This window comes from Haemorhous mexicanus, chromosome 18 (genome assembly GCF_027477595.1).
Source record: "Haemorhous mexicanus isolate bHaeMex1 chromosome 18, bHaeMex1.pri, whole genome shotgun sequence".
In the NCBI taxonomy this organism is placed as follows: Eukaryota; Metazoa; Chordata; class Aves; order Passeriformes; family Fringillidae; genus Haemorhous; species Haemorhous mexicanus.
The window spans coordinates 9,948,522-9,974,282 of NC_082358.1; the positions used below are offsets into that span (position 1 = coordinate 9,948,522).

General features: G+C 46.6%; 1 protein-coding gene across 1 annotated transcript; it reads left to right on the forward strand.

Annotated features, from left to right (window-relative positions):
* Positions 1-25,505, forward strand: CHRNA4 (cholinergic receptor nicotinic alpha 4 subunit). Its single transcript, XM_059862737.1, has 7 exons — positions 1-125; positions 5,638-6,145; positions 7,321-7,472; positions 10,939-10,983; positions 11,074-11,183; positions 18,485-19,865; positions 24,908-25,505. Exons 2-7 carry the CDS (start codon positions 6,085-6,087, stop codon positions 25,031-25,033), a joined length of 1,875 nt encoding a protein of 624 aa, XP_059718720.1. The 5' UTR covers positions 1-125; positions 5,638-6,084; the 3' UTR covers positions 25,034-25,505.
* The last annotated feature ends 256 nt before the right edge of the window (positions 25,506-25,761 follow it).

Sequence of the window (25,761 nt, forward strand, 5' to 3'; positions counted from 1 at the left end):
CACAGAGGACACAGATCACATTCACACTGGTGTGGGCATGAAAATGAAGGCTGAAGTCATCCAGACAGAGCCTGGAGAAGGGTTTATCTCTGGCAAAGCTCATCTCTGTCTTCACAGCAGCCTTGGTGAGAGCATTTGAAGTATTTCAGGCTCATATCACTCTTCTCTCCATGCCTGGCTAAAATATCCTCTGTTCAGGGAGCTGAGGCCTGGCATGGGAGTTGTTCCAGGTCATGTTTGTGCAGTGGAATCAAGAGCTTCACATCAGGGACCTCCTGAGCTCCCCTGATGCCAACAGGGGTGGCTGGAGAAGCTCCCAGCTCTGGCTCTCCAGATGGATGGGCAGGTCCTGCACCTGACCCTCACAGCCCTGGGCTGTTCAGCAGGTTGGTGACACTTGCCATCAGCAGGCCAGGAGCTCAGGGGAGGTTGTGACTTGCTCAGACACCTCATCTAGCTAATTACAGCCTCTTCTCAGGAGCCCTGGCTTTGCCTGTAGCCTGCAGCACCCTCGGACAGGTTTGCACTGGCTGGGAAGTTGTGATCTGTTGCTGGAGGAAAGGATTTGTCAGTCACTCAGCTCCAGATTTCTACAGTGAGTAAATTGGGCAGTGTTTGCCCTCTGGTGAGGAAGGACAAGAGCCTAATTTAGATCCACAAAGCTGAGCAGTGAAACCAAAGCTATCCTTGGAGAACAAACTTGTCTGGAGAAACATGCCTCAGTTCTCTAATTTAAAAATCCATCTTTGTGGATCTTAAGAGAAGTGAAAGCTGCCTCCTTGCTCTTTATGGGCTCTTTACAATGGAGTCTGGCATTTGCAAATAAGATGTAGAGGTTCATCTGATCTGTAACATGAGCCCTTTAATAGTTGTAGAGCTGGAAGTCTTAATGAGGCCATGACTTTCTGCTTTGCTTCATTTCCTCTTTCAATGCTTGGCTCACTTTGTTTGTTGCTTTGTTTAAGTACAGCCAGAACCACAAATCCTCCTGTTGCTTCATTAATAAAGAGCCTTATTCAGAAATACCCAGGATATGCCTGAATGAGCAACAGGAAGAAGAGAAATCCAGAGAGGAAGAAATGTGTGGATTATTGTGTTTTGTTGGCATGATGAGTCATTGGTCAGACAAAAAGAGAATCAATGTGTTGCTGTGGAGGACAGAGGTGGGAACAAGTCTGGAGACAGAAGGAATGAGAGAATTCCCTCAGCTCTCCATCAGCACAGGCTGTTCAAAGGTGAATTCAACTGGATTCTCCTCAGAGCTTTGTTATGGAGCTAATCCTGCAAGGTTCTGAGCTCCCTTAACTCCCAGCCTGGCAATGTGTGAGAATTCCAAGGCAACCCAAAAGGTTAAGGCATGAGGGCTCTTGTGCTGGGGTTCAAACCCTAGTGAGCACACAGAGAGGAGGGGGAGATGCTGCATTAGCCACACTGCCCTGCTCTGGAGTGTGCATGTCTGTGTTCCAGCCCCACTGAGCATCTCCTCATGGATGGGCTGCCCTGGCTCAGCACTGGGGGGCTGGATGACTTGGAGGAGCTGCCTAGAACACAGCTAGACAAGATTAAGAGAGTGAAAGCAGGTATTTATTGAAGGCCTTCAACAGGTACACCTTGGGCAGTCAACAGCCTCAGAGAGGGGCTACAGCCAAGAAGGACGATGGTCATGGGTTCTTCACACAGTTATAAGTTTGGTCCATTTACATATCAGGGGTTAATCCTCCAATTACAGCTTCAGGCAATGAAGCCACATACCCACAGTCTCCTCCTCTCCCAATTTACTTTTTGTTTATACATCTCAGAGCCTGAAACAGTGGGGTGTCCTTGCGTTTCAGGCTCAGAGAGGAATTGTTTCACCTGAATAAAATGGGAAGGCAGTAACTAACAGGCTGTGGAGCTTTAGAGTTATACACTAAAGAAGCACAGGATCTGAAAACATAAAAGCTAAAATCCTAAGGCATCACCCTGCCTGGACAATGTGTGCCTGTGGTGTCCCAAGCAGCCATGGCTGGGCTGCCAGGTGTGCTCACTGTGTGCACCCAGAGAGGGACACTGCTCTGGAGGGGAATCACGTGGGAGGTGCAGCTTTGGAGCATCTCAGACACAGCTGGGTTCTCACTGGGGGTGAGGTTTAGCAAAGCCATGGCACTGCCTTGGTCTGCAGGGCCTGGTCAGTGCCACGAGGGTGCTCCAGGAAATAAGAAGAGGATATGGCAGAATTCAGTGGTGGAAAGAAATCCACTCCATAGCCAACTTCCAAGAAAAGGAGAAGCCTTGGAAAAACCTGGGCTCCATAATTATATCTACTGCTTTGGAAATAATCATTCCTACATTTACAGGCAGCATCTCTCCCACCTCTCTGTGTGCTCATTAGGATTTGAATCCTTTTACATTCCTGCAGTGTTGTTTTACTGCTGTTCTCACTCCCATGCAGGTGTCTCAGCTCCCCTGCATGGCCAGAAGCCTCTCACACAGTAAAAAGTCTTTGATTTAGTTAAAAATGTCTTTTGAAGCATTCTTTCACTTCAGAAACAAACTGAAATGGATATGAATAAATCAGAGTCACTCTTGAGAGGCCAGCAGTAGCTCGCAGGTTTCCCCAGGGGCAGATGGAGCCTGCTCTGCTCAGAAACAGCCCTGCACGTCCCTCTGCTCTGCTCATTCCAGTGCACTTTTCACTGCAAGGAGATCTCTCCCCTTCCACTCTTGGTTTTCTTCCTTCTGCTTTTGCTCCACCTGAAGCCTCTGTTGATGACAAAAGCAGTTAGGAACAGAAGAGGGAAATCTTTTTCACAGGAAGAAAGAGACAAGGAAAAAAATCCCCTTTGAATGCAAAGCTGGTGTTTCTCAAGCATTCCATTAACCTGAGCTGTTCCCCGTGCCAAGCCCAAATGGGCAACGGGTAAGGAGATATTATCATTATAATGTCTCACTCTTGCAGATTTAAACATCCCAATGACATTTTACAAAATAAACAGAGGTCAAGGGCTTGCCCTGGAGAGCTGGCTGTGGCATCCAAGACAAGATCATGGAGAGAGAGCAAATTCAAATGTGCAGTCCTAGGATTCCCTGGCAGCACAGCAGCTTCTGCCTTCTCGAGCAGCTGAGTATTTTCAATATTGAATGAGGCAGGAGAGGGGGCTTAGGCACAGTTTATGTGCAAGCACCCACCTCTCAGGGACCTTCAATCTGCTTCTGCCAGTGTCTTTTATAGAATAAAAATTATTTGAGAAAGGTTTAAAGAAGACAAGAGATTTAGAGGAGTGCAGAATGCAAGAAGGCACAGTCAAGATCCTTGCAAAATCATGGAATTCCACTAAATGGCTCAAACCTGAGCTTGTTACTGGCTTGCCCTTTTTCCAAGGACAAGTCTGAGATTTCACTGGAAACCTTGGGAAAACACTGCCTTGTTTCTGTTTTGTTCAGTCTAGAATCTTCAATAATTGGGATGTTTGAATCGGTTTTTGTGAACATCTGGATCACCCAAATTATCCACGTCTTTTTTGGACAAAGGAAGATAATAATAATAATGAGGAGACTCAGAGCTGGGTCCCTGGAAATCAGGCTGGAGTTGCAGCTTTCTGCCACAAGAAAAAAAAATAATTAAAACCTTTAAATGGCATCTTTTGTTCCAGCCAGAGTCCCTTGCACATGTACCAGGGGAAGTCATCACCTCCCAAATTCACACAGGAGCTGATGGAAATTTTGTTATGGCCCAATGATCCAGAAAGAAACTGGCAGTGAGATTTAACAAGGTCACTTCAAGGCACAGAAACCACTGTAAAATATGCTCATTCCACACATGGCCAGCGACGTGAGGGAGAAACGTTTCACTCACAGGAAATGGTGATTTACGATTAATTTCCAAAAGAAGGAAATCCTTTTTTAATCAAAATAATTTATAGGGTTAATCTAAAGGCAGGGTTTGCTCGCCAGCATGGAAAGCCAGGCAAGGTGAAGATGGATGGGGTTTGTCCATGGGATTTGAATCAGCCCTGCACAGGAGGGCCTGTAGTCAAGGATACCTGTATTATTTATGGCCAAGGTTTTCAGAAGGGAATAGTTGATCTTGCATCCCTTGGGTTTGGCTGCTCAGTGTGTGACCTGTGCAGAGCACCAGCCTCATTGAAAAATGGCCTTTAGAAATCCTATTCCCCACTATTTCCTGTGTTTGGTGCTTGTGGCTGGATATAGGTGGACAGAAAGCCAGGATTCCCTCACTGAATGCTGCTGGGGCAGAACTGAGCAGGGCTGGACATGACAAGGGGCACAAGAACCTGCAGACTTCAGGTTCCAGACAAAAGGTGTTTAACAAAATGCTAGGAGGTTTATTAGCATTGTTTTTGGGAATGTGTGGCTGCAGTGGGAGACAGAGTGATGCTGTTTTAACCCTGGTGGGGAGTGATTGCTCCCCTCTTGGTGGAGGTGCTCAGAGCTGCACAGGACCTGGCTCTCAGGATGTATCCCATGCTTCAGCTCCGAGTTAATTTGATCTCACATCTGCTGCTTATTAAATTAATGCTGCATGGTTCCCTGGAATGAGAACTATAGATTTATATAGCAAATCACAGGTGCTCAGTGAGGGTCAGGACTCCAAAAACAAAGCAGGAAACTGTGCAGGAATCCATAAAGTGGGAAAATAGGGTGTAATTTGTCACTGGAAAGCCTGACAATTGTTGAGGAAGAGATGAGATAAGAAAAACAAGACAAGTTTGGTACTATAGTGATGTTATTTATAATCTCACTACAGACCTATTTTCTCTTGTGACTTTAATCCTCCCCATTTGCAGTGAGCAATCAATTATATTGGAAGATATTTGAGATGCTTTGGGAGTAGGGAAAGTATTATACATAAAATATGTAGCTAATACTATTAGAACAGACTCTGATTAATTTTGCAGCTGGCAACATTACCCCTGCCTGAAAATTAAATCCATTTGCTATCCGTGTGGAAGTAATTGTGTTAATATCAAAGCTAGTTTGGAAATGAAATGGGGAGAGTTCCACTCCATGTCTCCCATGCAAGGAATCAGGGATGTGAGATGAAGGGCTGGAATAATAATTCCTTGCCAACACAAGGAGTTATCCTTTCCTCCACCAAATTTGCAAGACTTCATTAGAGTTTTTTGTGATGTATTTAATGTACATTCAAACATATGGATAAATCCAAGTGGCCCCGTCTCAGTCTCACCCCTGATTTGCAATATTGTCCGTGGGCAGACACTAATATTTGTATTTGTACTACATGTTTGTACAGCACCATTCTCCTGGGCAGGTTCATCACCCCAGTAATTATTGACAGCAAAGATACGTGCCCAAGCCAGAAATATCTCAGTCTAATTACACTGGAGTGATTTTGAAAAGCAGTTGGACGAGATTAAAGAGACAGCTTTCGTTAATTAAGAACTGTTTGGGCTTCCGGTGCTATAGAGATCCCAGCTGGCCCCATATGCACCTCTGGCTGCAGCTGGGCTCCGCATCTCCCCCTTTATTCCTCCTGCAAAAGTTTTCCTCCCTGCAGCCTGTTTGCTGGAGCGCAGGCATTCTCTCCTCCTCCTCCTCCTCCTCCTCCTAAGCAGGAGGTGGGCAGGACTGACTACATTAAATATACAAACACGCTGTGCTCCCTCTCTGCTCCAGAGGCATCATCGGTGGCCCGTCAGCAGCAGAACCCGAGCGAAGGCTGCCCCGAGGGCTGGGGGAAGGCTGAAATCAGCAGCAGGGAACAACAAACCAGCAGCCAAGCACCCCGCAGGAAAGGGGAGAGGAGCAGAGGGGAGCCCAGCGAGGTTGGGCACCCCCGGCTCCCCCAGGAGCTCTCTGCAGCCCTGGCACATCACTGTGAGTAAACGAGTGCAGCGTCCCAGCAAAGAGCATCCTTCGAGGAGCCAGAGCTGGAGATCACTCAGAAGAGAGAAGGAAAAAAAAATTAAAATAAAAATAAACAACAACAGAGCACCACCTGCTATCCCTTCCCAGAGGGAGAGAGAGAAAGGAGTTGAGGGGAATGAACCTGGAGGATCCAGAGACTCAGAGCGGAAAAGTTGCCCTGACGGGAGGCTCTGCACACTGAAGCTCTGCCCCACGATGGGATTTCTGGTGCCTAAGCGAAACCTCCTCCTGCTGCTGTGTGCCAGCATTTTCCCCGGTAAGTTTGAGAAAGCTCTTCTCCCCTTGCTCTGCTCCTTAGCTCTCTCCTCCCTTATCCGTCTCAAAGACATACTGCAGGGACCAGCCCCTGTCAACAGGGAATTTCCCCGACTCCTCCACCCTTCTACCCCACCATTTCTGGTTCCCTGAGCACTAGCCTCTGCTGGGCAGCGCTCTGCCTTTATTCTCTGCTCCTTGGCTGATTTGATGGAGAAAGGGTTAAAGCCACGGTGGAAAGGGGACAGGAGGGACAATCCAGACGGGGGCTCAGCATCCTGCTTCTTGCCCGGGCTTTTCTTCCCTGGGTAAAGTGTGTTAATGTGTCTCGGGGCTACAGCTCCGGCTGGGGAGAGCACAGCCAGCGCTCAGCTAATGCTTCCCTTTGTATAATCCAGGGCAGCTACAGACTAAGTAGAAGCCATATTCCAGGAGGGACGTGGGGACAGCCCCCGGCTCCCTCTCCCCTCTGTCTGGCACAGCCGGCACAGGAGCGCAGCTCCTCCGGCAGCCCCGGGATGAAACGTGGCTTCAATTTTTAACCAACACCAGGCACCTCTGACAGCTCCTGGAGCCTACGTGCAGGGTCAGGGCTGCTCCTTGCAGCCTTCAACTTTTAAAGTTATGCCTGAGCAAATCTGGGATCTTGCTATCCAACTTGTGCTCTCCACCATCGTGTTCCTTCTCCCATTGTTTTTGTGAAATATCCACTGAGCAGGTTAAAGAGCTGAATGTCAGTCTGCCTTTTTTTCCTGATAGATGTACTGCCAGTTTTTTATGTGCAAATCTGATCCAAAATCTCTATCTCCCAGCAGGAGGGTGCATTTTCCTTTTTCGCTTGCCCTCCTAGCATCCTTCTTCCCTGCTTGCAGACTCCAGTGCTAGAAACTTGCCACGAAGTGGCCATAAAAATTAGACCAGACTCAGGGAAGAATGGCTCATGAAGAGTTTTCTAGATGGTATTACTGGTGCTCCCACTTTCTTCAGACCAACCCTGCTCTGTAATAGTGGGTGAATAGAGTGAGACATACCTGGCAATGTCAGGGGAGACAAACCACCTGGGTAGCATCACCCTCCCGTGCGTCCCCAGGCTGTGGTTTGCTGGAGTTTCCCTCTGGAGAAGGCTCCAGCTATGCCAGCCCGTGGACCTGCAGGTGTTCCATTCCTTCCCCACAGCCTTTGGCCACGTGGAGACCCGAGCCCACGCAGAGGAGAGGCTGCTGAAGAAACTCTTCTCTGGCTATAACAAGTGGTCCCGTCCCGTGGCCAACATCTCGGACGTGGTCCTGGTGCGCTTCGGCCTCTCCATCGCCCAGCTCATCGATGTCGTAAGTGCAGCCCCTTTGTGCAACAAAGGCCAAAATTAGCCAGGCTGGGCCCTGGGAGAGGCTCCTGGTGCCTGGGGGCTTTACTGGCTGACCCAGGGTTGGGTTGGGAAGGCTCTGCCCTCAGCAGAGAACAGCGATCATGCAGACAGCTGGTGGAGCACAGGGGGACACATGTGAATAGCTGGGCATCAAAGTGGATCCTTTACTCTTCATTTACTACAGACAAAATCCCAAATTCCCTATCAAAACCCATGGGACTGATTACAGCAGGGCAGTGGAGCAGCTGGCATAAATGACAAAGAATTCTGGCAAAATAATAAATCGAATACCTAATTTGGAATTTGAGCCATGATCATTAACACTAATTTACACAAGGTAATAGGGACAGTGCTTTGCACGCCTTGGGAAGAGAGATTGCCTGAAGAGATTTCTGCAAATGAAAGTTTTAAGGGTTTTTAGCTAATCTTGCAGATATTAACAAGAAAATTCTGAGTGTTTGCTCAGGTGGAAGTCACACATGCAAACTGTATATGCCCTGTAAAAGCAGAGTCTGCACGCAGACTGATGTGCACTGAAACAGTATTTATGGGATTACTCTGGCACAGTGTGTTGGGGTCAAGTGCTGGACAAAGGAGGTCCCTGCAGGGCTGCAGATGCCAGACACACTCACAGGCTTTAGAGCTTGTCCAGATCTTGCTCCTGCATTTTTCTCCTTCCTGTCCCTATTTGCATGTGGCACTTACCAGGACAGTGTCTGTGCAGCTGAACACTCTTTGAGCAGGTATTGGGCTGGCTTTCATAGAATGGTTGGGGTTGGAAGGGGCCTTTAAAGGCCATCTTGTCCCAACCCCTTATTTTTCAGAAGGGGGGACTCCCTGTCATTTTTTACTGTAGTCATGTGGCAGAATGAAAGGGGTGATAATGCCCCAGCCCTGGAAGTGTTCAAAGCCAGGCTGGAGGAGGCTTTGGTCAGCCTGGTCTTGTGGAAGGCGTTGGAGAGGGTTGGAACTGGATGAGCTTTGAAGCCTCTTCCAATACAAACCATTCTGTGATTCCTGTGACAATGGAAAGAATAATGCAGCCTAAAGACATTACTGGTGTGGGACAATCCTAACAGATGACTCTCCACACAGTTCTATATTTTGAAATCAGATTTTTGAGATGAAAAGGAAACAGCTGAGATGGTTCAGGGGATGGGGAATCAAATCAAAAAACACCAGTTGCTGGAGAGTTTCATCTCCTCGTGCAGAATCCATCCACTTCCAGCTTTGCAGCACAGCAATGGTCTCCCATTCCCCTCCTCACTCTTACATCAGCCTGAGGCTTCCAGGGCTGTTTGCAGTTGCTAATGTTGTTGCATGGTTCTCATCTGAATAATTGATAAGACTAAAGATAAGACATTAGTGACTGTGGAGGCATGAGAGAGATTTCCATTATGCAGCTGCTGAATCGTGGGAGAGGGGGATCGATACACCTGCTCCACAGAGCTTTCCCAGTTTACTTAAGAAAAATTAATCTTCTTAAAACCATGTCAGTGGTTAGAAGTGCAGCTCTCAGGCAGAGCTGTGCTGGGACCTGTGGGCATGGCTGGAAGAGAGCTCTCACCCCTGCTGCCCCAGTCTGTGCCTGGTGACACTCCTGCCACCACTGTGGCTCTTCAGCTGCTCTCCCCCTTCCTGACAGTGACAGTTTCGGTGCAGACCCTGCTGCAGTTGTTAGACACAATGCTCAGCTCCCAACGACACGGAGTCTGAAAGGGAAATCAGAGCTGTATTCAAACCCCTGCTCCTGCTGACAAAAGCTGGGGGCAGGGGAACAGAAATCAATGGGGAACTCTACATTCCTGCCTTACCTCACCCTGGATTGCTGAGGGTTTTCTGGGACCAGAGATAAGGAGGAAGAGGTCAAATATGTGTCCAGGAGCAGCCACCAAGAGACACACTTGGAGTGCTGTGCCCGTGTGTCTGCAGGAGCTCACCTGCTGTGCTCACCTTGAGAGAAGGGGCCAGGCAGTGCAACACCCCCATGGCTGTGGAGTCACTGCTGCCCTCTGGGCTGGCTCCCTGAGGAGCATCCAGCTGAGGAGGAACTTGGCCATTATCACATTGCAAACCCCTCCCAGATAATCCCCTGGGACTGGAGCTGTGCTTCACTCGGGTCAGGAAGATGGTGTGGTGATGGGCAGGAACTTCCACCAAGGGTGGCTCCAGGGAGGAGAATTCCAGGAAAAGGCTACACTGGGATGGCCCATGGAGGGGCTGTGGTGGAGACCCTCAGGTGCTTGAATTGCAAAGTGGTAAGAGAAGCAGGTTCTCAAGGACTGGACCAGGTCATGGCATTCTTCATCTCCCATCAGCAGCCAAAGAAGCAGCTGGAAGTTTTCTCTCCCTCTGTTTCTCACTGGAGTGTTTTTGCATTCCTCCTCTCTCCATGTGCTTCTGGTCCCTAACCTCAGGGCAAAGAATCTCTGCTCAGGTGTCACATCTGGTGCCACAACAGCAATGAGGAGGCTCAGGGAGGAGGAGGCAGAGCTCCCCCCAAACTTCCTGGGTTTAATGTTCACAATCAATCCTGAACTGCCACAAGAGCAAGGTTAATGATGAGCAGTTTGCTGTCAGCTGAGCTCTGCCAACTCAGCTGGGTTTGGTGCCAACCAAGGCAAGAGATAAAAAACAAATAAACCCTGAGCTCTGGTGGGACACTTCAGTCAGACCAGCACTAGGCTCTGCACCACGTAATTCATCTGAGTCACTTACAGAGGGCACAAAAGGCAAGCAGCAAACAGTAATTAACTCTACTGCAGTGCTGCCAGCATTAGAAATGCCTGACATTATTTAAATATGTATATACAGTCCTACTTTTCCATGCTGTTTGTGCACAGAAAGTGCACCAGGCTGCCCAAGAATTCCATGTCAGCAGAGCAGCTGGGGTTTGTTCAGAAATCCCAATCCATACTGCCACAAGCTCATCAAGCTGGCAGAAGGAGAAATGTGCTGAGCTTCTTGTGTCCAGAACTGTGTCCATGGGTAATGTTTCACAGGAGAACACCCTTGCAGATGAAGCTGAGCACTGGAATCCACCACACGTGTGTGAGTCAGGGTTTATATATCCATCACTCCCCTCCTTCACTGCTCAGGTCAAAGGCAGGCTGGGGAGCTTTTTCCTCTACCTGGTATCATCATCCTAGGCTGAATCCATCAGCACTGAGTAAAATCCCAATAAATTCCAGTCCATCTGCTCACAGGATTGCTTAGGTGCAGGCTCAGCTGTTCAGTGGTATCAGACAGCTGTGCCCTGTCCCATGTCAAATGACAGAAACATCTGCTTTTTATTTCCAAGACAGAATTTACATTTATTGCAGATGTGATTTGTAATTATGTAAATGAAACACAATTAAGGGAAATTAAGAGGGTTCTTTGGGCCTCTTAATCTGCTCCTGTAACCAATATCTGATCTTGCATTTCAGGATGAGAAAAATCAAATGATGACCACGAATGTGTGGGTGAAGCAGGTGGGTGCCCCCAAATATGTGTTTTTTCATATTTCTTTTCAGTTTTTCTGCTGAACTCTCCCAGCTTTGTAACCACCTCATTTTTGGCAGGAGTGGCATGACTACAAGCTGCGCTGGGACCCCCAGGAATATGAAAATGTCACCTCCATCCGAATCCCCTCGGAGCTCATCTGGAGGCCAGACATTGTCCTTTATAACAAGTGAGTGGGAGCACTGTGACCAGAGGGCAAACCCATCCTTGCAAATTTTCTCTGTTCATGAGGTTAAACTGTTTCCTGCAATAATTCCACTTTATTTTGTTCTCTGTGGTTGGAGTTCATGTAGATTCTATAACATGCTGTAAATGACATGACTGGCATTCATCACAAGGGCTTTGCTCTCCTGATGATCCTTCCTCTGGGCAGCCAGTTTTGTTGGGGGATGCCAGGTATTGTTTTCTCTTCACATGTCAGATGCACAATTAAGCTGGATTTGAGCTTTCAGTCCTCTTCAATTTCATTTCACCCAGGAGCTCTCCCCTAATTCATCACCATCAGCTGGAAAAGCCAATTACTGATGATGGGCTTAAATAAGGAAAATATGCTGAAATGTGTCAGGCATCTACCAACAGGGGTTTCAGGTCAGCTAAATACCATTCTGGAGTGATTTCTAAAGAGGTATTTGTTCCTCATTGCAGATACTTGGAATCTGTTCCTTGTAAGGACACTTCCTGGGGAGCAGGTTGTGGTTTTCTTTCTTTCCTTTGGAGCCTGTTGATATTCTTAGAAATGCTTCCCAAGTGCCAAGGCTGTTTTCTCCCTGGAGCCTACACCACAGCTCTTTAGTCTCCCAGGATGTCAGATATTCCAGTCCCCCGGCCCAGCACAGGCCCCAGAGAAAACACTTGCTGCAGGCATCAAAGAAAAGCATCTTTGCATGTGGCTAACACTCAGAGAAAACCCTCACAGCAGCAGCCAGGCTTGGTTTTAATAAACAGTTGCCTGGTTCTAGCTTGATATGATTTGCTTCTGTTTAAATACCAAAATAAATGGCTGAAGATGGATTCTGCCCAGGGGACTGTGAGCTTTGGAGACTACAGGGGCTGTTATCTTTCCCATTAGCTCATTCTGGATCCTCAGTGGTGTGGAGTGATTGCAAACCTCTCGGAAATCACTGCATCCTCACTGAGCACCTTTCAGAGATTAGCCCGATGTAAATGATTCATTCAGAGGCACTTGGACCTTCCTGCCCTCTCTGAACATGACACACTCTGAACATGAATATTGCATCCAAAGTGCCTCACTTGGCAGCCAAGAAAGGTGTTCACAGCTTCTACTGGAAAGAAAAAATAACGTCCTTGTTATTCTAGTTGTTTAATTAATGACAATGGTAAGGATTATTATTTTTGGAGCTTCTGGTGGTTGTTGTGGTGGACCATGGTGCCAGAGGAAATGACATGGCAATGGCACAAATCCCCGTGCCACCTTTGTGCATCAACCCATCCTTTTGCTGGAGCTACTGGCTCAGAAGAACCTGATATGTCACCTCTGCTTCCTCTCCCTTGGCTCAACACAGTTGATGAGGATGGTCCATGCAAGGAGGGGCCAGGAAGTAAGGAACCACAGAATGACAGAATGGTTTGGGATAAAAATGATCTTAAACATTATCTCATCCCACTGGCAGGGACACTTTCCACTAGACCAGGATACTCAAAGCCCTGCTCAACCTTGCCTTGAACACTTCCAGGGATGAGGAACACTCCAGGAGACCTTGGTATCCTTTAGGTCTCTGGACATTTTGGGGTTTCATACTGAAGACATCCCCCAGATGTCCAGGACACCCAGACCCTGAGCTGGGCAGCCTTTGGCTCCTGCCCCTCACAAGCTCTGCCCCTCTGCCCTGTTGTTGCAGTTCACTGCTGCTGTCACTTGAGTCTCTACAGGGGCTCCAGGGTCTGATCTCCTGGCCACAGCAGCTACTCCAGAATGTGCTTCTCTTCCTCTTCTGGGCAGTGAGAGTCTTTCAGTCCTGCCCGCCTTACTGCTCTGACTTGCAGTAACAAATCTGGCTGTCCTGGGACCTGCTGACACAGGGAGATCTCGTGCCCCAGCTCCCCAAATCCAGGCTGCTTCCCTCCTTTGATCTGCACTTAGCATTAATAATCATGCACTTGTCTGTTGGCTGTCATGAGTCTATCATGCATTTTTAATTGGTTACTTTATCCATGAATTAAGCATGGATGTGAGCTAGGCACCAGACTTTAGTGGGTTTCCATGAATTCCATGTGTCTTCACTGCTGCATTTCCCTTTGTTCTTGTGCTAAATGTTTTCTGCCCTGAGATGTGCTTCTCTCTTCAACCTGACTTCCTGCCAAACACATCTGGAGCTGCTGCCAGTGTCTTCATCAAGTTTCACATATTTTAGGGATTGCAGGGCAAAACCTCCAGAGTGAGGGGACACCAAGGTGAGGCTCTTTTGCACATCATTTCACCAGCTGCATTTCCAGCCAGGGCTTCTCCTGCTGGGCATCTCAGCTGGAAGTAATAGTGATCAGCCATGGTGATGCTAACAAGGAATCCATCTCATATTTTACACATGTATGTGTATAGTTTAGAGGGAGTTTAACATAGCTGCACATGGTTCTGTGTCTCTGAGAACAAGAGAATGTGGAAAGAAACCTTGGTGGAAGGGAGCGAGAGGCCACACTGACCTTTTGCTGTCTTCAGGCTGTTCAGTGTGAGCTGATTATTGCTTATAATAGTATTGAAATATGGTATTTTTGTTTGGGATGGACTCCTTAAGGAAAGATTATACAAATACCCCTCCTGTTTTCATCTTGGGCTATATATTACAGAAATGGTAAAATTTCAATTGATTTCAGATTTACATCTTTAAGGAAACCTAAACCTTTGTTGTGAGGTTACTCTCATATCTTTGCTCGTTATTGTAAAAAACATTCCATTTACCCACTCTAGAGACCCAAATTAAATCAGTAAATTCAGCTGGTTTGGCCTAGAGACTAAATGTAGTTGTCAACATTCATAAGGAATCTGAAAAGAAATTAATATCCTACAGGGAAATTAATAGGCTGTTGAATTTTCAGGCATGATGAGACAAGTTCCAAGACTCTGCAGATAGTTTCTACTGGATGTGACATAACATATGTACAACAGAGGAATATGAGTTCCTCATAGTGAAGTGACAAAGCCTCCTCTTTGCCAAAAAACCAGCTTGTTCCTTATCTGAGGTTGTAAAGGCTCTTCAGGCACCACCAATTCATTTCTAAATGAATTATCTAATCCTCACCATTGATTTGTTTTTCCATTCATGAATGGCTTTGAAGCACATTTTAGTTTTTCTTTATATATTTGAAGTACCAAAAAATAATTGTATTTTTGTATGGTCCTGGGGGTTGCATTTTTTGTTTGTGGTGGGGTTTTTTTGGTGTTTTTTTTTGTTTTTTGTTTTTTGTTTTTTTTTTTGCTTCTCCACCACTGTGTTGAGTCCCTTGCTCAAGACAGGAGCTCCAGAGGATAAACCCCTGAAAGCACAGGTTTGCATCCAGGTGCTCCAGCTGCTAAAGGCTGCCCAGGGCAAACCAAGCCCATGTCCTTGAGCCTAAGGCTGGTTTTTCAGCTGGATAGTCATGGTATTATCACAGCATTTGTCTTCTCCAGCCTGGTGGTTGTAAAACCTGGGAAGAAGCCACTGGGAATATTGAGAATTCAGAAGTTTCTCTTTTCTTGGTATTTTTTGGGATTAACTGTTCCAGAAAGTAATCCCTGCCTTAGACTCCACAGCTACCAAAAAGAAAAAAAAGAAAAAAAAGAAAAAAGGAAGAAATAAGGAAGACAAGATCAGATCTGAAGGAAAATCAAATACAAATTTCTGTAATTAGGGGTAGGAAATATCTTGAGGAACTCATCCAGTGATAAAATGGACACAAAGGGATTACTGGACTGGGTGAGAAGATCATCTGTCAGGCAGCTTTTGAAAATCATGGAAAAGCAAAGAGTTTTTTTGAAAAGTACTGTAGCAGCTTGTTCTCGTGAGCTATACTGTGATGTTTGCAACCAGTTAGATTTGTGGAGTAACACTGGTTTAATGACTCATCCCAAAGCTCTTTGGAGGAGAAATACCAAAAGATGGCCCAGTGTAACCTTTAAAATTGGAAACATACTTGACATTTTTCTTTATGTGCATTGGCACAGATCTCATCATTCTGCACCAGCTATATTTATAATAGACCAAAAAAAAAAAAAAAAATCACTAATTCACCCTTCAGTTCTCCTGATTCTTCTGGCAGGTTGAGTGGTTGTTTTTTTGGAGAGAGACATCTTCAGGTGCTCTGAGGTTTGCTGCCAGGCTCTACCCAGCAGTGCAGGAGCTGATAGAAGGAGATTTTCGGGAGGGATCCCTCTCCTGGGCTGCTGCTCTGTTCACACCCAAGGGCTGCTCCTGCCATTCTAAGGACAGAGCAGGAGCTCTGCCTTCAAAGTGCTGGCAAGGATCCTTGGCAAAGGGGAGAATTGGAGCAAAGTGCACCAATCCAGCAGAGTCAGAGCCTCCTGAGACCCCTGTGCTGGTTCCACTGGTGTAGCACAGCCTTTGTGAGAATGGTGCTTCAGCTTTTGCTGAGCAGCAGCCAAAACATCATTAGTTACTGCTGGTTCCTAAACACCAAACCAAGCAAAAGCTGGGATGTGACTGAAGGAAGTCCCATCAGTGCACAAACATCTCCCCTGGGCACCCAGGAAGTTTTATACCCAAGTTGCCAAGATCCTGGAGCCATTTAAAACCCACCAAGGTAAGGTCCTGATCCTCTTGTAGCTGACCTGCTTTGAGCAGGGAGTATTGGGCAGGAAACAGTTCCAGAGGTGCCTTCCAAGCAGTGCATTTGAGTTATTTGGTGGCACAAATCAGTATACATTTTCCAGTAAATATTTTCTGGTTTCCCTTTGAAGAGAATTTTAATCTGAACATTCCAGAAGCATCTCTGTAATGTGTACCAAAAGGGTGCAGGCTCCTAATGTCACAATTTTTCTTTATTACTGCTCTTTGATGAGAAATGCTTTAAGTGAGGACATTCTACTATATCCATATGTGTGTACAGATAATTTTCAGGCTTTTAAAGGTCTGTTTGGATTTAAATTCCGTCATCAGAAATTAAAATAAATGTGTGCCTCATTTACATGCACTCTGAAAACACTTAATTTTGTGAGATGGTGTATCTCCCAACTGCAGGAAAATAGAAAGTGTCAAAAGAAAATAGAAATTCTCTGTCAGCAGAGCTTTTTAGTTGAATATGGCTGGTAGATGTCAGTAAAGCAATGCCATCCTTAAACCCTTATAAACTTAGCAGATTTAGTAGAGCAGCCTTTCTTCTCAAAATGAGAAATCAAAGGATGCAGCACACAGCAGCTTTTTTTTTTTTTTTTTTTTTTTAATAACTAATTGTCTTTTCTCTTTCTTGGTGTGCACTGCTGTGTTTGACATAAAAATATAAGAGCTCCAGCTCTTTATTACTGACATATTTCTCAAGCTGTCAGGTGAGAGTAACCAGGAGGGCCTGAGTATCTGAATTCTGCAGTTCTTGTGATGTTTACCTTGCACTCACGCCTTCTTCCAACTGGATTTTCATGACAACTGTCACAACAGAGTGGTCTCCACTGAGTGAGATGAGAACGTGCCACTGCTCTGAAGGAATGTCTGCACATTTTCTCTGTCCCACTTCATCAGGTCTCCCACCTTCCTGTCTAAGGCAATATGCACGTGGTGCAGTCAGGGCTGTAGGAACAGCAATGGGTTTTCCCCCAGCAAAGCTGTCCAAAAGAACACAGGGTTTCCCCAGTCTCCCAACTGCAGGCTGTGTTTGCAGTTGGTTGTCTCACCTTCGTCCCTTGGAGAGTGGGGAAAGACTTTGGAAAGCACTCAACAGCCAGGTGACCTTGTTTGCTCCCTCTCTCATGTGGAGAGGAGCAGAATCAAAGTCTCGCACTGGAGGGGAGAGAGAATCTCTCCAGGCTCCCCTGCATGGGCAGGGTGCCAGCAGGCACAGCTTCCAATTCACTGAACATATGCTTGAAGGTCCAGTGTGGGTGGAAATCTTGGGGAAGGAGGCAAAAATGTATGGATGCATGAAAGGTGAGGCAAGTGGGAATACTGCCTTTGCATGATGTGGCTGGCTGGGATATATTCTATGTACACAGCATGGCTGATTTACCCTGCTTACAAATTCCTCTGCGTTGAACTGCGATGAGAAATCCAAACACACTCAGTAAAGTCAGGAATTCTTTCATGATACTGATGGGCTGGTGAGGCAGGAGCATCCCAGGGTGTTTTGTCCTCCTCAGAGAAGCTGTGGCTGTCGCATCCCTGGAATTGTTCCTGGCCAGATTGGATGGGGATTGGTGCAACCTGGTCTAGTGTAAGGGGAAAAAAGAAACTCCCATGGCAGGGAGTTGAAATCACATTGTCCTTAAGGTCCTTTCCAACCCAAACCATTCCATGATGCTATGAAACTATCAAAAAGTCTTTTTTTTTTCAGTTTTGCTTGTAAATGAATGGTCTCCTAGAGAAATGAATTCAGAAAGTTCCTGTGCCTTCTGCAGCTTGAGGAGCCCTGCTGGATCACCCGTGTGTTGATGATCTTGCTGCTGGTAGGGAGGAGGAGAGGTCTGTCCCCTGTCACTGCGTGGCTGCTGTCAGGGCACATCTGGGCACTGAAGCAGCAGAGCAGGGCCCAGGGATTTTGGCAACTGCAGGCTGGGCTGTCTCCAGCCAGAAGCACTGGGCAGGAGCGGAGAGCTTTCTGTCTGTATCAGCCTGAATAATTCATCTCAAGTTTTTAGCAGAAGCTCTCTTCCCCTGCACAGCCTGTCTTTTGTCTGGCAGTGCTGCTGTTTGTAACTCAGGTTCTTCCTCCAAAAGTCTGGAAAATACAATTTATTCATACAATTCCAATACAAACTCCTGGGCTGTTATCTGTTTACCTGATAACCCCCAGCTGAGGGTTCCTGTGAGAAGACAAAAAGCCAATGCTCTTCCCAACTGGGAAATAAAAATATTAATGTTCATTATTCCTACTAATAGGATGTTCTTGCTGTTTTTCACATAAAAGACTGGCTGATTACCCAACACTCTTTCATTTTTAGCAGCTGTCAGAAATAATTCTGCCCAGCCCACAGCCGCATTATCTCATAGTACTTCCTCACACTTCTAAAACAAACTCAACTCATTCCAGAGCACATCTGGGACACCTTTGGGAGAAAACTGTGTACAGTCACATCAAGGAACTGACTTATGCCGGGGAAGGCTGACTTGTGCATGAATTCCAGGGCTTGTGTAAGCCAAGAGCTCAAAATCCACTGGGCAGAGTAGATGGATCCAGTGTTTGGACATGATGTGCCTTGTGCATCTCTCAGGTCATTTGGAAGCCAGGCACTAGATATCCTATTTCCTTAACAGAGTTGACATGTCCTAGAGAAGTCTGAGCCTTTTTTTGTCTTCCATTTGTCCCCAGTGCTGACGGTGACTTTGCAGTCACCCACCTGACCAAGGCTCACCTCTTCTACGACGGGAGAATTAAATGGATGCCCCCTGCTATCTATAAAAGCTCCTGCAGCATCGATGTCACCTTCTTCCCCTTTGACCAGCAAAACTGCACGATGAAGTTTGGCTCCTGGACCTACGACAAAGCCAAGATAGACTTGGTGAGCATGCACAGCCATGTGGACCAGCTGGACTACTGGGAGAGTGGGGAGTGGGTCATCATCAACGCTGTGGGCAATTACAACAGCAAGAAATACGAGTGCTGCACAGAGATCTACCCTGATATAACTTATTCCTTCATTATCCGGAGGCTGCCGCTGTTCTACACCATCAACCTGATCATCCCCTGCCTGCTGATCTCCTGCCTGACCGTCCTGGTCTTTTACCTGCCCTCTGAGTGTGGAGAGAAGATAACCCTGTGCATCTCCGTGCTGCTGTCCCTCACTGTGTTCCTGCTGCTCATCACGGAGATCATCCCCTCCACCTCCCTGGTCATCCCTCTGATTGGGGAGTACCTCCTCTTCACCATGATATTCGTCACCTTGTCTATCATCATCACTGTCTTCGTGCTCAACGTGCACCACCGCTCCCCCCGCACCCACACCATGCCAGACTGGGTGAGGAGGGTCTTCCTTGACGTAGTCCCACGGATCCTTTTCATGAAACGTCCCTCCACAGTGAAGGACAATTGCAAGAAGCTCATTGAGTCCATGCACAAAATAACCAACGTGCCGAGGCTTTGGTCCGAGATGGACGTGGAGCCCAACTTCACTACCTCATCCTCCCCCAGCCCCCAGAGCAATGAGCCATCCCCCACCTCCTCCTTCTGTGCCCACCTCGAGGAGCCAGCCAAGCCTCAGCCCATCTGCAAGTCCCCATCGGGGCAGTACTCTGTACTGCACCCAGAGCCCGTACAGGCGACCTGCTCCTCTCCACAGCCCTCCTGCCACCCCCTGAGCGACGCCCAGGCCACCTCTGTCTTGAAAGGCAGGTCACTGAGTGTGCAGCAGATGTACAGCCCCAACAAGGCAGAGGAGGGGACAATCCGCTGCCGGTCCCGGAGTATCCAGTACTGCTACCTGCAGGAGGACTCCTCCCAGACCAACGGCCACTCCAGCGGCTCTCCAGCCTCCCAGCGGTGCCACCTCAACGGGGAGCAGCCCCAGCACAAGCCCCCTCAGTGCAAGTGCAAGTGCAAAAAGGGTGAGGTGGCCGGCACAGCAGCCCAGGGGACCAAGAGCCACGGCTCCAAAGAGCAGCACCTGGTGCTGATGTCCCCAGCCCTGAAGCTGGCAGTGGAGGGGGTTCACTACATCGCAGACCACCTGCGGGCGGAGGACGCGGATTTCTCGGTGAGTGTCCCAGGGGAGCCTGCTCTCCTTCAGAGGGGCAGAAATGAGCTGCTAAGGGAGCCACAGCAAGCCTTGAGCTGTGCTGAGTGTGTACGTGTTGAGGCAGGCCCAGCCATACCTCTGGTGTGGGTTTTGGCCACTGGAGGTGTCCAAAGATGAATAGTGAATAGGTGAATAAAGATGTTGTTATGCAGCAAAGAAGCAGTTAGTTTTGTGAGAGACCCAAAGTGCAGCCATCTCACAGGAACAGAGACTTATTCCTTATTTAAGCCTCTGACAAATGGGGAATTCACACTCTCTGCTTTTTATTAATCACTGACTGTGACTGTGGAGCCCAGGGAAGCAAATTGCCAAGCAGGCTGTGGGAAGCTGTGGTAGAGTGGGGATACTGCAGGGTCTGTTCAGCTCTGCTCACGTCTCATGATGTGATTTTTCATTAGTGGATTTCCACTGGAGCAGTTGGCTCTATGCAGGGACGTGGGGGAACAAATTTCCTGTTTATTCTGTGGGGGTGAATATGGCTGCAAATAAAGGGAGTAGAGGCTGAAAATATTTTTTTTCATGGAGACAGTGATACAGATAACAAATGCCACATCCTTTCACAGCTGTTGTAGCTCTTTCCTGCAGGACTATGGATATTGTGTGCTAGTAATTATGGCTATAATGAAAGAAGGCACAAGATAACCTTGAAGTTTGTCATCTTATTAAAGAAAAGTCTTTTCTACCTTTTCCTGGGCAGATCCATATGCAAAAGGAGCTTTTTAGCTTTGTCTACAGGTGAAATTTCTTAAAGTTTAGAATCAGTGCAAGTCATAGTGTGTTTATACAAGACTTCCTGAGCATGGAGAGTGTCTTTTATTTGCATTTTTCACAGCACTGAGCAGCAGCAAGAAAAGCTTAAATACTACTGTCCATTTCTATACTCTTTGGTATCATAGTTAAGGGCCTCTGTTCTTCAATGGATTTTGCTTCACAGCATCCCTTTGAGGAAAGAACTGTTAATTCCTTACGTTGAGGAGTTACAGCCAAAACACAAACTTTCTATTCAAGGTCACAGAACAAATCTGTGGCAGAGATGGGCTGTGAATCCTCATCTTCATTAGTTGCCAGTCCAAAACTCCTTGCCAGGGTAAAGCACTTCAGAAGCACATTAGGAGTGCAGGAATTAAAGTCTGCTCTCTCCCTCTGGCAATAATCACAAGTAAACCCTTGGATGTCAGTTGGGTTTAGCTCAATTTTTTCCCCATGGTGCAAATGAAAAAATATTACACCAATAATACTTCCCATTTCAAATGATTCTCCCTGCTGAGCTGGTTGGTGTTAACAAGAATGGACTCAATTAATATCTCGGGTTCCTTCCTCTTAATTTTTTTTAATGAAGCAGTCTTCAAAAGCCACAAATTTTCTTCTGATACCTTCTTCTGCTGCTCTTCCCTCTTAAAATTAAGTGATTATCCTGAGGAGAAAGCTATTTACAGTGCTAAACATCAAAAGCAGAAGAAAAGGAACAGCTTTGAGCCTTTGGTCTCTGACCCAAGCTCCTGCCAGCCCGGGCTGTGAGGAAAGGCACCAGGAAAATATCCAGCAAAGAGCTGTGGGCAGCTTTTTGGGTTCCCCTGGGGATTCAGGGTGACCTTTCTCCCCTGTTCCACAGCAGCTGTGGTTGGCACAGAAGGCAGAGCTTGAGTTTTCAGATAGAGGGGATAATGCTGGCTCCATGGTGGGGCTGCACTATTTTCTCTCTCTGCACCCAAGTAACATTAAGTAGGAAAGCACAATTTTTTCTCCCAGTGGAAATGAAAAAGAAGAAGGAAAACGATCTCCTGGAACTGAAATATACTGTGAGGAGCAGAACTGATCTAATAAAATGAGAATTTATTGGGGAAAAGAATCAGTACTCAGAAATGTGCTTTCATCTTAAAATCAAATTGTGGCATTTCTTCATGGAAGTCTTCAATAAATCTATCAGCATGCACCTCTGGTGCAGCTGCTGAGACACATCTCGCTGTCTGGTGGGCAATATTTCCAGAGCCATTCACCTTCCCAGAAGGAGAAGAGAGCTTCTTTTAAGTTCATGTCTTTTTAATTTTTTTCTCTAAAGCTCCATTGCCACAGGGGCAGTGCTTCTAAATTAAAAGTAAATAGCTCATTTAATTAAGTGCTCCAGCAAAGAGAAAATGGGAAATGGAAGAGGCAGTTGTTTGTTACAGAAAGATATCTGCAAACAATACAGGCACAATGGGGCGCTGGGGAAAACACATGGTGGAATTGTCCCAGCAGAAGATGGAAATGCCATTAGAAATTAATTACAGACTGAAAGGCAAAACAAGTTCCATGTCACACATCAACCAAAATAACCAGACAGCACCAGCACCATCTGGGAACTTGTTCTGTCCATGGTTGTGTGCATCTCTGCAGTGCTCTGATATGAAGATATTTAAAAATAAAATGGGAAGGAATAAAGCTGAGGGGGAGGAAACAGGATAATCTCACAGGGTTATTTTTAACAAAGTACAATAAAACTGCCTGGGACTGCTCTAATCTGTGTTGCAGACTCTGGTCCTGGGGATCAGATGTCACCAAGGCCCCTCAATCCTCCACTCAATCCTGAGGCTCAGCCCCAGGAGGAGCTGGACCAGGGCAGAGCTGCAGATTCCCATTTTTCAGGAGTTTGAGAATGGGGGAGTCAGCTGGTTCTTCCCATGATCCTTTCCCAAAAATAATTTTGAGTGAGCTTCTTAAAAACTAATCAGAGTAGAGGTCAGGAGTTGTGGTGCCAGATGTTGGCAGCTGCATGGATGTCAGAGGGATCTCTGTGGATCAGACTCCACGTGGGCTGCTGGACCACGAGGAAATGCTACAATGGTGGTGGAATGCAAAATTAAAAATCCGAATAATTTTATCTTCCTCATCCTCTTTTTTTTTTTATTATCTCCCCATAATTTCCAGTTTCACCCTCTGTGCTCTCAGTCTGAAGTTGGGTATTGATTTTACAAATATCTGATGCAATCCCAGCCATCATTTTCAAAATGGGCTCTGTATTTCTGCATACACCATCACATTAGAAAGCAAATCCCCCTGCAAGTTGTTCTTCCCCCACTTTCCTCCTCTTTGCTCAGAGAGAAACTCATCAAGTTTCTTTTCTTTCTGTCATCTAGCACTTATTTTTACTAGCATAAATATTCAAAGAAAGTTATTACACCAGAATGAGGCATTATTTACTCAATCCAGCTTTCCAGCTGAACATCAGATGGGAAATTTCAGATTTGCTTTACACGTTGGTTACATCATAAGACATTAATCCCATAAAAACAATCCTCCAGGGCTTGCTTAGATGCCTTTCTCATGTGAATTTTAAACATCAGAAGCTCCAACTCTCTGCAAGTGATGAATAGGTCAGAAGGTAAGTGCAGCAAAAGGGAGTTATCCACTGAGCTCCTATCACAGAATTGTAGAATCACAGAATGGTTTGGCTTGGAAGGGATCTTAAAGCTCATCTCATTCCACCTGCCATGAGCAGAGCCCCATCCCACCTGCCCTTGAACTTTCCAGGGATGGGACATCCACAGCTTCTCTGAACAGCCATGCCAGGGCCTCAGCACCCCCACAGTAAAGGATTTCTTCCTAATTTCTGATCTAAACCACTACAATTCAGTTTAATGTCATTGCCCCTTGCCCTGTCACTACATGATTTTATAAATTTGAATAAATTATAGTTCACAGCCCAGGGAAATTATAGAATCTTAGGATGAGAGAATTCCTTTTGTTTTCAAGGGTCAGTATTTTTTTTCCTTACTCTGATTACAGATGGTTGTGCAGAGGTCTGTACAATCATGATATTTCCTAAGAAGGTGACAAGATGCAGGATGAACCTGGTTGTTTTCTCTGCCTATTCAGTAGTAAAGGCTGACTTAACTCAATGCTGCTTTTAAAAGGAATAAACCTGTCCATTGAATGAAAACATTGAACCCATTCTTATGCTTTTGACAACATTCAGATATTCCTGAAATTGAAAATGCTTTGTTCAGAGAAAATATAATATGGTCTCCAGGGCATGCCCCATTTCCCAGCTCACAAAGCTGCTCACTGAGCCAAGGAGCTCAGCAACACCACTGTACCTGTGGAAACATCCTCTGCTGCAAAGGGCACTGCACTGACAGCTGGATTGCTTCCTTTACCAAAATGCATTTTTGGCAGCTTTGCAGTCCCCTTCTCCTTTCTCCACTCACAGCCCCTGGGGAGGTTTGAGTGGGCTCCTGCTGAGATGTTTTCCCCAAAGAACAAGGCAGCATGCCAAATTTCTGCCCTTGGGTCTATTAATCACCAAGTGGGAAATTGTAGGAAATCATAATGGGTACAGTCATATCAAATAGAACTTTACCATCTGATCAGGCCTCTTCCTGGGAAAGAAATTAATTATGTAATAAAAGAGGTTTTCACATATATGTGGTTTCTTAATGAAGCAGTCATTTACCATTTCTGCCTCATGGTACTAGAACTCCCTGGAGAGGAATTGCTGGAAAATCCTCCCACAGCAAGGCAAAAATGGGGGAAAAGGAGAGTGAGGGTGCTTGTATTTGCTGGTTCATTCTCACTGCTTATTCACCCAAAGCTGTGAATCCTTTACACAGGAGTTTGGCTTTGTTAATCTGTAAGCAAATCTATTTATGAGCACGGGGAAAGGAGTCATTTCTTACCCCCCACTGCCCCAGCCTGAATCACAGCCTCATTTACACACCCAGTTACAGCTGCTGCTGATGGAAAATGGGAGAGTGAGTGTGCAGATGGCCTTAATTATACACAGTGTGTTATCCATGGGATTTGGGACTTCACATGCACGCCCCTGCAGTCTGGGGATCCCTCAGGTGATTGATGAATAAACCTTTGCCATTTTACAGCTCCACTAAGTGTGAGCAAGATCTCCCCCTCTTATCTCAGGAATTATGTAAAAATATCCTACTTTGGAATAAAGCTCTGAGAGTTTTCATAAATTTAAATCTCCAGTAAATGTTAATAGCTGGCCTGTCCCCTCTGTGTTCCAGGTGAAGGAAGACTGGAAGTACGTTGCAATGGTCATCGACAGGATCTTCCTCTGGATGTTCATCATCGTGTGTTTGCTGGGAACTGTTGGGCTCTTTCTCCCACCCTGGCTGGCAGGAATGATCTAAATATAGCACCAAAGGGAAGAAATGATTGTCCCACTATCCCACTGTATGGATTTAAGTTCATCTGGAAGGAGAGAACAGAGAAATGGAGGCAGCCCTTTGAATAATTCACTGTGTGTCCACACTTGAGCTGCTCCCGAGCTCTTGGGGAATTCTTTCTGAGGTCACGTTGTTTTGCCAAGCCATTTTCATCTCCTCCATCTAATTTAGGGGAAAAGTTCTTATCAAAGTCTGTACATAGCATGGTGGCATTCATTGGCATATACTCAGCAGTGTAAGAACTCTAGCTTGCCCCTAAAGCAGCACAGAAAGGGGCTCTGCATCCACCAACTAGCCCCTGGCAATAGCTACAGTCACCCTCAGCAGTCTCACTGTGCCCTGCCCAGTGATTTTGCCCTGTCAGGCTGAAGTCTTTCAGGACTGTGTCCCTGTATGAGTCATTTTATAAATAAAGTTCCAAATTTGGGATACCTGTGCAGGATGTCGTCTGTGTTCAGCTGGTGAAGGCAGAGAGTCTGGGCACTGGGAGGTTTACCCTGCCTTGAATTCGGGGGAATACACACCAGGAGAGGCAGGCAGCTGCCTGGGGAGCAGCACAGAAGGTCCTGGCAGAAGACAGAGCCAGGTGAGAGCTCAGGTGAGAGCCCAGGTGGGACGTGTGTCACCCGTGTAGTGGCCTGGCACATGAGGCTGGTTGCTGCCACACGGCTCAGTGAGCAGCACAGGGCTGC